Raw genomic sequence first — 17224 nt, 5'->3', positions numbered from 1 at the left:
TCCATCCAGCCCAACTCCCTTTTCCTCCCCAAAGGCTCACTGGTTGGCCTGCCCTTGAAACTGTGCTCCCTCCTTCCACTTCTTGCACATGTGCTGACGTGTAGCCGCCTCAGCATAACACCCCCATTTTCAGCTACTTTCCCAAAGCTGGTGTTGAAATTCAAGAGCACAACTGGCTCCTGGGTTTCTAAAGGATTGTACATACTCGATTCCTACAATTGTAGGTACTCTGGGCAGCCAAGTCCCCAAAAGCCTGGTTACTCTTCATAAGAAGCAGGACAAAATGAGTCCATAAGCAGGAAGGCTGATGGCTGTCTTTTTCCCAGATCAAAAGTGCACCCAGGGTCTGTGTAGCCACCGGGTGCCCCAAACAACCTCAGGCCTTCTGTAGTCATCATATGTTTGGTCTGGGGAAACTGTAACATTCTCCTTCTTCTCTGAGATCCCTACGTTTTCTTCCCTGCTGGATGCTGTAGGACAGGAGTCATATGGGTTGCTCCATAAATTAACAACCCCCACACTCCTTACCCTTTACCCAGAGAGCAGACTCTGAGCAGTTCACCAAGATCCCGACTTTTTGTGCTTTCCCAGACAGATGTCTGGACTACATACCCCAGTCCCTCTTGCAGTGGGCGTGGCCATGTGTGGAAGTTCTAACCAATGGAACCAATGGAACGTGAGCACAAGTGTCTCACCCACTTGTAGGCATTGAGGTAAGACCCATTCACAAGACTCCCCTTTCCCCTTCCAGCCTACCATGTGGAAGGCATGCCATGTGGTTGGCATGGAGTCAACCACAGGAGGGCTTCTCAGGTGGCACTAGTGGTAAAAGAACCTGCCTGCCAATGCAGGAGACAGAAGAGCCAAGGGTTTGATCCCTGGGTCGGGAAGATCCCCTGGAGAAGGGCATGGCAACCCACTCCAGGATTCTTGCCTGGAGAATCCCATAGACAGAGGAGCCTGGCAGGCTGCAGTCCATGGGGTTGCAAAGAGTCAGACAAGACTGAAGTGACTTAGCATGCATGCACATGCAACCACAGGAAACTGGAAGCTGCATGCGCAAGATGGGGTCCCTGAATGAGCCTTCCCCACTGACCAGGAATCCTGCACATGATCAGGAAAGTTTTGAGTTTGAAAGTGTAAGTGTTGGTCACCCAGTGCTGACTCTTTGCAATTCTGTGGACTGTAGCCCACCAAGCTCCTTTGTCTATGGAATTCTCCAGGCAAAAATACTGGAGTGGGTTGCCACTTCCTTCTCGAAGAGATCTCCCCGACCCGGGGACTGAACTCAAGCTATTCCAATTTTGGTTGTGATTGCAGCAGCTGGCTAATCTTCCCACTTACATGTCCTCCATAGCATGACTCTCCATCGGATGATCAGCTTACGTCACTTACTCATTTATTGTCTCCTCTCTCAGAGCAGGGCCTGTGTTCTGTTCCCTGCTGTGCCCCTAGTGCCACAGCAGCTCCCGACGCCATGCAGAGACACTTAATAACCAATTGTTAAATACACAAATGAGTCGATGATGTCTCACCCATTCAGTGTTTGGCAAGAACAAGAATCTGCCCCTGCTTTTGCTTTCTCCTCCATCTCTGAGATAGACAATTAGCATATCATTAAATTAACATCCTCACTCTTCCAGATCCAGCACAGGCTTCCCTTCTCTTTCACATCCTCCCACAATCCTTCCCACAATGGTCTGCAGCCTCTGTGCCCCTGAGCTGGAGGTCCCTGTTACAACTGTCACACTGCACAGCAAGGGCAGGGGTCTGTGTCTCTCCCACCCACCATGTCCCCCACCCTCCAACTAGACTGAGAGCCTTGAGGCCAGAACTCTTTTTTTTCCTCTTTGCATCTTCCCAGTGTTGGGCACAAGTGTCTCTTAAGAAACAAGCACCCTAAAATATCGAATAAATATTTGTAAAAATATTTACTGTGTGTATATAACATTTGGGCTTCCCAGGTGGCTCAATGCTGAAGAACTCGCCTGCCCATGAAAGAGACATAAGAGACAGGGGTTGAGAAGATCCCGTGGAGAAGGCAATGGCCACCTACTCCAGTATTCCTGCCTGGGAAATCCCCTGGACAGAAGAGCCTGGCAGGCTACAGTCCCTGGGATTGCAAAAGAGTCAGACACAATTTAGCGACTAAACAACAATATTTAACATTCAATTATGCAAACATTTGATTACCTTATGTATTTCTATCCTAAACACTTAAATATTTTGTCTTTTTTTAACTGTTGTTACTCTGCTGCTAACCAAGAATAAAAAGCTTCCCACACTCTTGGATCCATTTATAAGAGGACCTGAGCTGGTGCTCAGAGTAGTCTACAGATTTCTTCTATTAAGCTTTTTGGATCTTAATACTCGGCATGGTGCATGAGAGGAGGGGGAAGCCCAAACACTTTCAGTTGCACACAAACCAACCCTTGATTGGTTTTTCCACAGAGGCCCAAGCCTGCCTCCTGGCACCCCTGGGCATACACTTTTGTTTTTCAAAGTGCTTGCCCATTTGACCCTCACAAAGGCAGTGTGATACACACAGGCAGAGACTATTCTGTCCATTTGAAAGATATGAAAATTGAGTCTCAGAGAGGTTCAGTGACTTGTCCAAGATCACAGTTTGTGGGCTGAGCGGTCACTAGGATCCAGGGCCCCAGACATTTCCCCTCTTTTCCTTCCCTGTCTTCAGCATGACCTAAACAAAAGGAAACTTCACAGGGGCCTGGAAGCAAAGCCACCGAGCTGTGACACGGGTGAGCAGAAACACGTTGACTTTGAGTGATAAACCTGAGTTCAGAACAAACTGGGCCAAACAACTTCAGCAGATGAAAGCTTCCCCCTCTTCTTCTAATTTTAGAGCCTTCTAAAATGGCCTGAGAGGAGTGTCTGTGGTTACAGGGTGTAGCATCTGCTGTTGCTGTGTGGCTGGAGGCAGAACAGGAAGATGGTACTCACTCGATTTTTCTTCTTTAATGGTGTATTCGAGCACCTCGGATGAGCTTTCATTCAGGGAAGGGAAGTGGACACAGAGCACCAGGTGCTTCAAGCTGCTGTCCCGGCGGACCAGGAATGCCTGCAATGGAGGAAGAGGGCATTCTGTGAGTCAAAGATGTGGCAGGAGGTTGGAAGGACAACTGTGAGACGGGAGTCGTCTGGAAGGTTCCAGAAACCAAGATGCAGGGTGGTGGAGTCTAGCATTCCCAAGAACAAGTAGGGGTTCTGTCCCAAGGGCCATGTGTCACCTGGTACCTGTGCCATGGATCCTCGAGCCTCAGTTTCTCATTTGTGTATGGAAGTGGAGGTCAACTGAATCAAGGCAGATTCCTGTGTCCCCACCCTCTGAGATGCTGGTTTGTTGGGGGTGGGGGTGGGTCTGGAATCAGCTGAATCTGGTACAGGTGAAGGTCTGGGGACTACTTTTAGAAAAGCACAAACATAACGGCTGAATTTCAACTCACACCCTAGCACATATGCTCTAGGGGAGGCTGGAAACAATCATAGATAGTCAAGTCACACTATTTTTTTTCCCATGGAAACAAAAATAGCAAATAACTAATATACAGCTTGTGCTGTGACAGCAACTGTTAGGAATGCTTTGCATATGTTTACTTGCTTGATCGTCCCGATAACCCTGTGGCGTGAGTTTTGCTGTTATCCCTGCTTCACAGATGAAGGAAGGTGCTCCTTGATCCTAACAGGACCTGGCTCTTTGGGCTGGTGTGAAGACAGACTGAGGAAATACCTGTATGGGCTTGGGCCCCAGGACACACCCTGAAGGCTGTTCCTGGCCAAAGCCTCACAGCTGATGAGGTAGAGCTGGGATTCAGCTCAGGTCACTGGTATCCACGCTCTGGACCCCATGCTATGCAGCCCTTCTCTGTTCCCCACATCCCACCTGGGGGGAGCTTGTCCTTTCTTCTCCTGTGGATTCACTCTAGTCGAAAATGATGCTTCTGAGCCCCGAGGACCTATTTGTGCTGTAGTAACCAAGCATTACCTGAAGTCTAAACCAGAGCCAGCCTGTTTATAGATGCCTCATTTTACTTCCCCTCTCCAGACGGCCATTCTGCTCAGCTAAAGGGCCTGTGACTCTGAAGTCTTCCCCTGTCATACCCACAGCCGCCCTGGGGCTGTGCCTCCAACCCCAGTAGGCCATCATGGGGAGGGAGCCCCTGCTTCCTTTACAGCCTCTGTGGTTTTAAAAATGTTCTTTCCCGTCTCCATTGGCCCCACTCAGGCTCATCCCTCCTTTCAGGTGATAACAGAGGCCTTCTGGAATCTCCCCAGCCTCCAGGGCCTGGCGTCCTCCTGGGGAAGAGGCAGAGGAGTGGTCCTCCCCCCAGGGTAGAGTCAGTCCTTCCTTTCCTGAGAAAGGACTTGGTCACCGTGTCCCCCCTCTCCTCCAACCTCATCCCCAACTGGGGCTCTACGCCCCTCCCAAGAGCCCAGGCTAGAGTTTTGAAGACCAAGAGCCTGGTCAAAGATGCTGAGAAAAATTTGGGAAGCAGGGCCACTGGGACCTCCAGAGTACATGGCCCCATGCATAAGTGGCTCTGCAAGAACATAGAGATGGTGTTTCTTCCCTTCTCCCTTCAAGGCACTGTCCCACCACCTCTTGGGAGATGATCCAAATTCCCTGCCATTGCAACTGATTACTACTGGATTGGTGGTTGAAGCTGAAGTTCCAATACTTTGGCCAGTTGATGCGAAGAGCTGACTCACTGGAAAAGACCCTGATGCTGGGAAAGATTGAAGGCAAAAGGAGAAGAGGGAGGCAGAAGAGATGGTTACATGGCATCACTGACTCGATGGACATGAAAGTGACCAAACTCCGGGAGATAGTGAAGGACAGGGAAGCCTGGCATGCTGCAGTCAGTCCATGGGGTTGCAAAGAGTCGGATTCGACTTAGCGACTGAACAACAAATTTATAATGATAATGCTATAGTATTAGAATTGTTAATTCAATGTCATTAAATTGTTGATCCATACTTAGTTGTTTCAGTCATGTCCAAATTTTTGTGACCCTATAGACCATAACCCGTTGAGGTTTCCCTAGTGGCTCAGTTGGTAAAGAATCTATCTGCAATTTAGGAAACCAAGGCTCAAACCCTGGGTCGGGAAGATCCCCTGGAGGAGGAAATGGCAACCCACTCCAGTATTCTTGCCTGGAAAATTCCATGGACAGAGGAGCCTGGTAGGCTACAGTCCACGGGGTTGCAAAGAGTCAGACATGACTGAGCAGCTGACACTTTCTGCTAATGGACCATAGCCCGCCAGGCTCTTTAGGATGGGACTGGGATCTGAGCTCAGGCCCGTTAGCTTGAGATCCTGAGCCCCGTGCCCAGCCCACAGAGGGTGGTCTCTTGGTTTAATCGTCTGCTCTCTGGGAGAGTGCTTCCTGGGAGCAGGGACACAAGGCACCCATTAGTCCTTGAACTGAGGTCAGAAATGAGGTTACCAGCCTCTCCTCACACAGGGCAGGCTGGAGAGAACCTGAGAACCCAGTGAGTGGAGGAAGGCCATAGAGAGGCTTCTGGGGCAGAAATGGGAGGTGGGTGGGGGTGCCGGCACCCCACCTGGAGGACACCTCCTGGGGGACCTAGCAGGAGGCAGGCTCTCCTCTAGGTGCCTCTCTGCACTCCTGGCACAGCCTCGCCTGCTGTGAGCAGCAACATCTCTGAACTGATATGTTCACCTGGACCTGAACTGCCCCTATGAATGCACCTTTCAAAGAAAAGAGGTCACTTTGGCTCCTCTTCAGAGATATAGGTCAGCATTAGCTCAGTTCAATTGCTCAGTTGTGTCTGACTCTTTGCGACCCTATGGACTGTAGCACGCCAGGCTTCCCTGCCCATCACCAACCCCCAGAGCTTGCTCAAACTCATGTCCATCGAGTTGGTGATGCCATCCAACCATCTCATCCTCTGTTGACCCCTTCTTCTCCTGCCTTCAATCTTTCCCAGCATCAGGGTCTTTTCAAATGAGTCAGTTCTTCACATCAGGTGGCCAAAGTATTGGAGTTTCACCTTGAGCATCAGTCATTCCAATGAATATTCAGGACTGATTTACTTTAGGTTTGACCTTGCAGTCCAAGGGACTCTCAAGAGTCTTCTCCATCACCACAGTTCAAAAGCATCAATTCTTCGGCACTCAGCCTTCTTTATAGTCCAACTCTCACATCCATATATGACTACTGAAAAAATTGTAGCTTTGACTAGATGGATCTTAGTCAGCAAGGTAATGTCTCTGCTTTTTAATATGCTGTTTAGACCGGTCATAGCTTTTCTTCTAAGGAACAAGCATCTTTTAATTTTATGGCTGCGATCACCATCTGCAGTGATTTTGGAGCCCAAGAAAATAAAGTCTGTCACTGTTTCCATTGTTTCCCCATCTATTTGCCATGAAGTGATGGGACCAGATGCCAAGATCTTCGTTTTCTGAATGTTGAGCTTTAAGCCAGCTTTTTCACTCTCCTCTTTCACTTTCATCAAGATCCAGGTACCTCATACCTATCAGGTCCATGGGAACCAGCATGTGTGAGGCAATGTGGGAGTGAGTGTGTGTGTGATAAGAGAGAGAATGAGTATGTGTGAGTGAGAAAAAGCCTGTGGGTGCTCTAAAAAAAATACATCTGGTCTTTGTCCCCAGTTCCTGGCACAGAGATTCAGAAACCCTTGGAATTTCCTGAATGATGGCGGTCTTTCGTAGTTCATAAAGAGCCCCTTTGGACCACATCTGAGTTTATGTTAACAGGTGGCTCAGGTGGGACCTTAAAGAAGGGGCTGCCCCAGAAAGACAGTCACATAATTAGAGGACTGGAACACACAGAGCCACTTCTACCTCTGGGGGGGGGGGGGGGGCGGGCGGCGGAGAGGGACTGCAGACTGAGTTCAAGTCCGGGGCAATGATTTAATCTCCTGGTTGGCGAACACACTGATATGTGGGGAGGGTGCTGTGCCCAGATTCCATGGGGAGAGGGTATGGAAGCTCCGTGTGGCCCTCCCCACCCAGACCTCATCCCTGTGTGTCTCATTCAGCTGCTCTTGAGTTTTATAATCAAACTGTCATCACAAGCTTAGTGCTTTCAGTGAGTCCTCTGGATCTTTCTAGCAAATTATCAGATCTAAAGAGGGGGCCATGTTTGTAGCCAAGTCAGAAGTGTGAGGATCCTGGGGATCCCATTTGTGTGTGGCATCTGCAGTTAAGAGCAGTCTTTGGAGGAACCTTCCCTTTAACTTACGGGGTTTGTGTTCACTCTGGGTAGTGTCCGAGCTGAATTGTAGGGCATCCTACAACCGTAGGACAGTTGATATCAGAGGGCTGTTCAAGCGCAGAGTGAATGTGTGTGAGTGTGTCCACAAGTGCATCAGTGTGGGAATGAATGTGTGTGTGTGGGTGGGTAAGTGAGGAACGAGGGGACTCTGGGCTGAACTGGACTCAGGGCTCCCCTCCTGGAGCTCTGAGGGGCAGGGCATGGGAAGGATGCCCAGCAGGAGCCAGGGGTGCCCCTGGGAAGGCAGACAGCAAAGCTGGATCCTCAACGCTGAGCCCAGGCAGGAGCTGAGGCTGGTGCCCTCCTGAACTGAAACCAAACTAGCATAAATTCTGTCTTTGGAGGACAAGAGCTCCCTTTACAAGGGTGGTGTACAAATGTGTGTTGGGGTGGGGGCAGGAGGAGACAGAAGCCCAGGTCATTGTTCAGAAGCACATGCACATAGCTGAGCTGCCCCTTGCCATCCTGGAGTGTCAGGAATGGCACAGAAGCCAAGGAAGTGATTTCAAACATGACCCATTGGGGAAAATGCCACCAGCCAGCTTTTTTTTTTTTTTTTTTAAACAAAAGAAAATACATGAGAACAAAACAAGATAATAAGGATACCTATCAGAAGGATGGACCATTTTTTATTAGAGAAAGCAAGAGAGAGAGAGATCTATGGAGGGTCAGGGCCACAGTACAACATATCTTTTAATTTTTATTTTTTTGATGTGGGTCATTTTTAAAGTCTTTATTGAAATTGTTACAATATTGTTTGCTTTATGATTAGTTTTTTGGTCATGAGGCATGTGGGATCTCAGCTCCCCAACCAGGGATTGAGTCCATAACCCCCTGTATTGGAAGGCGAAATCTTAACCGCTGGACTGCCAGGGAAGTCTCCAATGTAGATATCTTATTCTACTGATGGTTTCCTTCTTCCTGGACTATTTGACCCCCACCGATCCCACCCTAGGGTGACTGCAATGACAAATCACCATTGGCAGCCTCAACTGGGACCTCCTGCAATGCCACCCTGCAACCTAACTGGCTCTTTCACACCCAGCATGTAACTATTTCTCGATTTGCTTACTCTGCTGAGACACTGACCCTGTTCTCCACCCTCCTGTTCCACAGAGAGAAAGAAAGAAGATAAGAGCCCTCCAACAGGAACTCCTCCAGCTGCAGGAAGAGTCAAACCTGCATTTGACAGTCAAGATCTGTCGCCATCTGCATTTCTTCCTGGGCTCCCAGAGGGCTCTGTGCAGCCTGTTATGAGCTCTGTGGCCCTGGGTCATTCTGTAGCTTCTCTAAGCCTCAGTGTTTCTATCTGTAAATTGGGATAACACCCATGACCACCTAGCAGAAACAAGAAATGAAACCAAAGCCCTGCCCTTCTGTGTTGGAAGGAGTAACTGAGATGTTACGTAGGCAGGCACCCAGTGGGGTAAAAGGGTTTCTACCGATGCTCACTAAGAATTAATTTTCCATCTGCTTCTGCCTTCCTGACCATGGCTGGTTTACAGTCCTCAACCTCCCAGTCTCAGGCTCCATCTAGAACTGGGGCTCAGTGTACCACATGTGTTTCTTGTGAAAAAGACTCAGGATTTCCTTGAGAAGGGGTTCAGCTACAAGCAAGGAGCAGAAATTTAAACAGCAGCTGACGTCTGTGCTCTGGACCAGGTACCTTACACCTTGCATCGTCCAGTTCCCTCATGGCTCGGTGAGGTAGGCACTATTACCATTCCTAATGATGGGTACTCAGGGCACAGAGAGGTTAAAGAAACCCAAGGCCATGCAAACAGGAAATGCAGAAGCAAGATGCAGACCTGGGCGTCACCGAGAACATCTCACTTATCTCTTGCCATCGAGGCTGTGTTAACTAGTCATTGCAGGGCAGGCGTGCAGACTGGGGTGGAAAAGTACCCCAGGCTGGGCTCAGGTTCCCAATTCTGAGTGCCCAACACCCACCCTTCTGGCATGGCCACAGAGCCTCCTGGGCCACTTCGTTCTGCTATGGCCAAGTCCTCTTATCTGAAAAACTAAGATAATGCACTGGGTGAGCGGTTTGGGGAGCTGAATTTGTTAGGGGGGAGAAGGGAGGGAGGCTCAAGGAGTCCTCTGACCCTTCCTGCCCAGATGGCAGCGAGGGAGAGGACACTGACAGGGGCCTGCTCTAGGCAGAACCCCGGTCAGTGGTCTGCATTGGTCATTATCCATTGGAATAAGACGGTCTCTTCTGCATTCCCTTTTGGGGAGGTTTAGCTGCTCAGCTAGTCACAGGGTCCCTTCCAGGAAGTATTCACAGATAGCACCTCAAAAACAGTGTCATTATATGACTCACTGCAAGAACATATGCAGAGTGGTAACTCCTGCAAAGTGTTCTAGATTAGGGTGCAACTCCTGCGCTTCAATCCAGCAGAGTTCAGCCAAAGCTGGTGCCAGGAGAAGAGCATCTGAGTAGACTGCCCATGTTCCCCTTGCCCCTCATCCTCTCTGGGTGTCCACTGCTCATCCTCTACAGAGATGCTGCCCACAGTGGTTGCTGCAGGTGAGCACCCAGAAGGCTAATGGGCTGGGTGTGCCACCCAGAGCTCCCACTCCAGCACCCTCGGGAGCCGGGGGGGGGTGGGGTTCATGTGCAAATTTCCCAAGCCCATCTTACTTCTCTTTCTACCTGCCTACCCCCTGGCAGCCCACTATTTAGACCCCCAGGGGGGACTTGAATCCCAGCTCTGATCTTTATCAGCTGTGTGTCCGTAGGCAAGTTACTTTTACTTCTTTGGCCTCAATTTCCTCATCTGAGCCTGAGTATAATAATATCCATCTCTCAGGGTTTCCAGGAGAATTGCTGACCCATGTATATGAATGCTTGGCACAGAGTATGCACTTAAAGATATTTATTATTATTATTGTAGACTGCTACCATTTACTGAGCACTAAACCACATGCTAAGATTTTTATTGGCAAATAGGGGCTTCCCTGGTGGCTCAGACGGTAAAGAATCTGCCTGCAATGCAGGAGACCTGAATTTGATCTTTGGATTGGGAAGATCCCCTAGAGAAGTGGCAACCCACTCCAGTATTCTTGCCTGGAGAATCCCAGGGACACAGGAGCCTGGCGGGCTACAGTCGACAGGGTCACAAAGAGCTGGACACACTGAATGATTAACACTTTCAGTTTCAATCTCATTTTACAAATAAATGATACTTATTAATAAGATTATTACTATGTATCTTTTTATCCAAACAAAGAGCTAGGAAGACAGAAGCAAAAACCATCTATGTGGCAGATTAAAAATGGCCAGAAATTCTTTGCAGCTCCTTCCATCAAGAGGTAGAATCTAGTTCCCTGCACCTGGTAGGCTGGCCTGGGACTTGCTTTTGACCAAAAGAATGCAGCAGCAGTGGTAGTGTTGAGTTCTAAGCCTAGGCCTTAAGAGGCATGCCAGCTTCCATGTTCACCCTTTTGAACCATAACTGTCATATGCAGAAGGCTGAGCGAGTCTGCTGGAGTCATGAGGCCCAGCCCACAGCTGGCACCACCTGCCAGACAGGTGGTCAAGGCCATCACAGGCCATCCAGACCTAGTCAAACGGCCAGATGACTACAGCTGTTTGGTTAATCCCAGGAGAGACCAGCAGAAGAACCACTCAGCAGAAGCCAACCCACACTACTGACCTACAGAATCCTGAGAAAGTCAAACGGTGACTGTTTCAAGCCACTGGACCTTGGAGTGGTTCATATGCCACAGTAGGTAATGGTATAGCTGTGCGGTATGAGGAGATGGGGCCTCATCCTTTGGGTACCTCCTACTTTCCTTCTATTAGGTGCTACTGAGGGGCCCCCAGAGCTCAGTGGGGAAATTTGAAAGCTACAGATGTATTCAGCTCCTCACTCTACAGCTAAAGAAATCAAGACCCAGAGATGCAAAGACATCCTTGCTGGTGGCAGAGCCAGGACAAGAATGCAAGGCCAGTGACCTTCAGGCTGGGGTTGTGACCTCCTATGTGTCCTCCAACCCAGCCAACCCACCAAGTATCAGCTGATATGTTTCTATGCCAGACACCTTCCTGAAGGTTTTAAATACCTCGCAGCAACTCCTTCCCTGGGGTTTAGAACACTTTACCCCTTGTACAGATGAGAAAACAGCACAGGAGAGGACTGGCAAAGAGAGAGATAAAGGGGAAGAGCCAGAGTGTCGGGCCTTGGGGCCCTTCTGTGTAAGACTTCAGTCCATGGGCTCTGGAGCCAGACTCCGTAGAGTTCGGTCTTTAGTTGGCCACTCTGAGCTGTGTGACTGCTCCAGGGCTGCTCCTTGCTCTGCAAAATGGGAATATGATAGTTCCTGTCTGTGATGGTCACAATGAGTTAGTTCCCTGAGAACCAGTCCCCTCCCTCTCCTTGGTAACTGACCTCTGCCACTCACTCCCTTCCTCAGCTACCCTCACAGTCAGGAGTGATCAATAAGGTATCTGCAAAAACATCTGTTCCCTGACAAAAAGACTGATCCTAAGAGAAGAAAGCCTTTTGCCCATGACCTCCTGCTTTTGAATGGATGAGATGGCTGGAGCTGCAGCCACTAATTTGTAGCCATGGGGTGACAAACCCAAGACCCTTGAAAGCCAACCTTGAAAATGAGGGAATAGAAATGAGGAAAGAACTTGGGTCTTGAAGACATCAGTCAGTTCAGTTGCTCAGTCGTGTCTGGCTCTTTGTGACTCCATGAACTGCAGCACACCAGGCCTCCTTGTCCATCACCAACTCCCAGAGCTTGCTCAAACTCATGTCCATCGTGAACGTGATGCCATCCAACCATCTCATCCTCTGTAGTCCACTTCTCCTCCTGCCTTCAATCTTTCCCAGCATCAGGGTCTTTTCCAGTGAGTCAGTTCTTCACATCAGGTGGCCAAAGTATTGGAGCTTCAGCTTCAGCATCAGTCTTCCAGTGACTATTCAGGACTGATCTCCTTTAGGATGGACTAGTTGGATCTCTTTGCAGTCCAAGGGACTCTTAAGAGTCTTCTCCTACACCACAGTTCAAAAGCATCAGTTCTTTGGCGCTCGGCTTTCTTTATAGTTCAACTCTCACATCCATACATGACTACTGGAAAAACCATAGCTTTGACTAGACAGACCTTTGTTGGCAAAGTAATGTCTCTGCTTTTTAATATGCTGTCTAGGTTGGCCATAGCTTTTCTTCCAAAGAGTAAGCATCTTTTAATTTCATGGCTGCAGTCACCATCTGCAGTGATTTTGGAGCCCCCGAAAATAAAGTCAGCCACTGTCATCCGTTAACTACTAAACTAGCCCTAGACCCCAAACCTCCAGATTTCTCATTAGGTAAGCAATAGTCGCCTTATGGTTGAAGCTACCATAGGCCAGGTATTACTTGAACTGAAAGCATTCCCAGATGACCTAGTGCCTCAAAGGATTATTGAAAGTGCCCAGGTGACTTCAGTAGAGTGCCTGCTATATAATAAGCACCCAATATATGGTATGGGGCTTTCCAGATGGCACTAGTGGTAAAGAATCTGCCTGCCAACGCAGGAGACATAAGACTTGTGTTTGATCCTTGGGTTGGGAAGATCCCTTGGAGGAGGGCATGGCAATGCATTCTAGTAATCTTGCCTGGAGAACCCCATAGACAAAAGAGCCTGGTGGGCTACAATCCATAGGGTCACAAAGAGCTGGACACGACTGAAGTGACTTAGCATGCACACAGTGTATGGTGTCTCTACCTGCCTCAGAGTCCCCTGCAGCGTGGAGGTGGCATTCCCATCCTCTCATTCATGGATGGCTCTATAGTCAGAAAGGTAACATGCTGAGCACCAGGCACCTTGGACATGGAAAGACATCCTCACTAGCAGCTCCAGACTTCATGTGTCAGCCCTGAGTGAAAGGATGAGCTCAAGGTGAGCAGAGAGGGAACACGAGGTGACAAGTCCAGGCCCCAGGTCCTTCTCTGTCTACCTCCAGGATCCCTGCGTGTGGGCTTCCCAGGGTTATTAGGATGGAGCAGGTCACACTCATGCCCACACTAGGACCCTCCCTGAGCAAGTCCTCCTGAAAGCCTTCCCTGATTAAGTGGGGCCAAAGCTTGCTGTGCCCCAGCGTCCTCACTCAACCTCTCTCCTCTACGGGTAGAAGCATCATCTGCTGCCTTGTTGAGCCGACATCTGAGTCAGCCCACTCCTTCAGGTCCCTCTTTATTTATTTCCCTTTTGTCAACTCCCCCAGTGCACTAGATTAGGAACTTGCAAAAAAGTAGAAGAATCCTCTTCCCCCAACTGTACAAACCGATGGGTGACATGTCCACCCCCTGCTCTGAGGATCCAGTTTTCTCTGAAGAGCTCGGATTCGCTCATCCCCACCCCCTGAAGCCTACAGCGGAGTCGTGGCCAGAGCCCTGGGCCATGAGGCAGGACACAGAGTCCCTCCTAGTGCTGACCCTGGCTTGCTGTGCCCTTCGGCAAGTCACTTCCCCTCTCTGAGCTGGCTTTTCCAGTCTAGTCTGGGAGAGGGACAAAAGGGTCCAGGACTCCTTCCATCTAGAAGATTCTCTCCCAGCATCAGTGTCCTGGGATCTTTCCAAAACTCAGGGTTAGTTTTATAGGTAAGTCACTGCAATCCAGGAGGGCTGAGCCCCTGGCTGGCATGCAAGCCCCTCCCTGTCCACCTTCAGTCAGCATGATGAATTTTGGGAAGACCAGCTGATTTCAGTAACAGCTGGGACAGAATATGCTTAGGGAGAGAACGCAGCTACTGCGTGCCCTTCCTTCCCTCCAAATAAATACATAAAAACCCAAAGCTAAATACACTATAAATGGTTTTGTTTTTACTATCCCTTTTTGGCCCGGTCAATCCAGAGCTGTCTGCTTTTCCACTTTTGTTATTTTAGGACTATTTTCCAGTTGCTTGGGGAAATTTTCCAATCATACTCTTCAGGGCTGAAACAGAAGTGGCTAGTTCTTCATGGAGTCCACAAGTGCAGGGGCATCTGTGCCCATGGAGGTTGGGGGTCCAGTGGCCGAAGCCCAGTCTGGACATGCAGCCCACCTTCTTTACATACAACGAGGTTGTAGCCTGGCAAGGAGCGGGGTTTCTCAATCCTGGCTGCACATAAGAATCACCGAGGGAACTTGAAAACCATGCTGATGGCTGAGCCCCACTCTAAACCAAAGAAATCTGCATTTTGGGGGATGAGGCTGAGACATTGTGGGTTTTTTTTTTTTAAGTCTTTGAAGGCAGTTAGTGTAAATCACACTCTATCACTTAGTAGTCATATTACTCAGGGCAGATTCCTTAACGTCAGAAGTGAGTTTCCTCACTGATAAAATAGAGAGCCCCCGGGAATCCCCTGGTGGTCCAGTGGTTAGGACTTGGTGCTTTCACTGCAGGGGCCCGGGTTTGATCCCTGGTTGGGGAACTAAGATCTCGCAAGCCACACAGTGTGACCAAAATAGAAAAATTAAAAATAAAATAGAGAGCCCGCCCCCTGTTGCGGGCTGTTGGAAAGATGAGAGATAGTACTTGGCAACACAGCAGACCTGCTGGCTGTGTCTTCTTCCCTGGTCCTAGCACCCTGAAGGGGAGAAAAGCAGCTTTGCTGATGCTTTTGCCAAACTAATATTGAATGGAATTGGTATCCTTGGCTCACAGTAGAGGAAGATGCCTTGAATGTGGCTGGTCCATATCAAAACTCGGGTTACTGCAACTCTTGCTAAACAAAAAGCAATCTTCCAAGAGGTTTCATTCATTAAAAGACCACCTTGAGGTCTAGAAGCAATGACACTCCAATAGCAACACTGAGTGCCCAGATCTTAGTTTCCAGTATTATTTTCCGATGAGAAATGGCTGAGCCTAGAACTAGGGCAAGGAATATATGAGTCTGGAGCATCTTTTAGTGTAAGAAAGTGAGGAAGTGCTCCAAACAAACAAATAAGTAAAACACACACAAAATGATGGGAGTTCATCAAAGGGACACAGGAACCAACTGAAAGAGCTCCCGGTGGCCAAAGCTGAAACAATTTGAGCAACAAAATAATTATAGTAGTATGAGGCTACATTGGGCCTCCCTGGTGGCTCAGTGGTAAAGAATCCACCTGCCAATGCAGGAGATGCAGGTTTGATCTGGGTCGGGAAGATCCACTGGAGCCCTGGAGAAGGAAATGGCAATCCCCTCCAGTATTCTTGCTTGGAAATCCCATGGACAGAGGAGCCTGGGCTATAGTCCACAGGGTTGCAAAAGAGATGGACGTGACTTAGCAACTAAACAACAATGACAACGCTGAGTTAAAACTCAAAGCACAAAATAAATATCTGTGAGTCCATACTGATAAAGCAACTGATTGAATAAATGAATAAATGAAGGAGAAGAGACAAATCCTTTGTGCAGAAGAATTTCAAATAATTTACATAGATGCTCTACTCTCAGGGAGAGGGAGCACAAGTCCCCACTCCCTGAGTGTGGGCTGTGTAGAGTGACTTCCTTCCAAAGAGGACGGTGTGGAAGGGGCAGGGGAAGGAGTAACTTTACAGTGGAACCTGACAGGTGATCAAGGTCAACATCCACAGTGACGTCATGCTGACAATACATACCTTAGTCACAGTGGGATGAGAATGGCACTTTGGCTCTGGGATCTTTCTCCTTCAAACCCATACCCCCGTCTAAGTGAAAGTGAAAGTGAAGTCGCTCAGTCGTGTCCGACTCTCTGTGACCCCATGGACTGTAGCCCACCAGGCTCCTCTGTCCAGGCAAGATACTGGAGTGGGTTGCCATGCCCTTCTCCACGGGACCTTCCCAACCCAGGGATCGGATCCAGGAATCGAACCTGGGTCTCCCCCACTGCAGGCAGACACTTTACCGTCTGAACCAGCAGGGAATCCCTGTCTAACCATCAGACAAATCACAGGTAAGGGACAGTCTACAAAACGCCTGACCAGTACTCCTCAAAGCTGTCAAGATCGTCAAAAACAAAGAAAGTCTGAGAAACATGCAGCCAAGAGGAACCTAAGGAGACTTGTGAGTATATATGATGTGGTGCCCTGGAGGGGATCCTGGAAACACAAAATGACATTAGGTAAAAACCAGGAAATCTGAATAGAAAGTGGGTGCTAGTTAATACTAACGTAGCAATACTGGTTCATTAACTGTGACAAACGTACCAGACTTATGTTAGATGTTAACAGTGGGAGAAACTGGGTGAGAAGCACATAAGGGAACTATCTGTACTATCTTGGCAACTTCTTTGTAAACAGAAGACTTCTAAAATAAAACTAAAAGAAAAAACACCCCACCCTTTGGGTGCAGAATGAATAAAGGTGGCTTTTGACTGCCTTGCTCTGAGTCCATGCAAATCAAAAATGGGCCAATATGTTCCCAGCACCTTATCAGAGAAGCAGGCTACAGGAGATGGGGAGGGATTGGGCGGGGGTGGTTGGGTGGGGATGTTGTCAAGGTTATACAGATAACTGGGACAAAGGGGCGGGATCTCCAGTCTCCTGACCACTGGCCCCAGACAGTGACAGAGGAAGCACTGTCCCACCTCAGTGTCATGAAGGCGTGGAGCCGTGTGATCTCTGAGGACCCTCTGAACTCTCACAGCCTGGGGGCTATTCAGTGTCTGTAATCTTTAAAAACTATGAAGCCATTGCACTGATGGAAATTCAGACAGTTCCCTGAGAGTGATACTATACAGCAAAGGGCCTTCCCAGCATCCCTGCAGATCACACCGTGCAGACTCTGCACTTTCTAGCTGTGTGACCTCAGGCAAGTGACTTAACTTCTCTGTGCCTTCACTTTCTTATCTGGAAATAGAAATGCCAATAACATCGACCAGAAAGAAGTCACTGTGAGAATCCAATCAGTTCAGTTCAGTCGCTCAGTCATGTTCGACTCTTTGCGATCCCATGAATTGCAGCACGCCAGGCCTCCCTGTCCATCATCAACTCCCGGAGTTCACT

The 17224-nt window shown here is 48.9% G+C and overlaps 1 protein-coding gene across 1 annotated transcript in view; it reads right to left on the bottom strand.

Moving 5' to 3' along the window:
* Nucleotides 1–17224, bottom strand: part of RIN3 (Ras and Rab interactor 3) — a 133594-nt gene that overhangs the window by 70231 nt on the left and 46139 nt on the right. Inside the window, exon 3 of the mRNA XM_069559701.1 lies at nucleotides 2962–3079. Coding sequence (XP_069415802.1) covers nucleotides 2962–3079 — 118 coding nt within the window. The remainder of the gene's footprint in view (nucleotides 1–2961; nucleotides 3080–17224) is intronic.

Source organism: Ovis canadensis, chromosome 18 (genome assembly GCF_042477335.2).
Source record: "Ovis canadensis isolate MfBH-ARS-UI-01 breed Bighorn chromosome 18, ARS-UI_OviCan_v2, whole genome shotgun sequence".
NCBI lineage: Eukaryota > Metazoa > Chordata > Mammalia > Artiodactyla > Bovidae > Ovis > Ovis canadensis.
The sequence above is the reverse complement of the archived record's forward strand: the minus strand, read 5'-3'. Positions and strand labels throughout refer to the sequence as shown.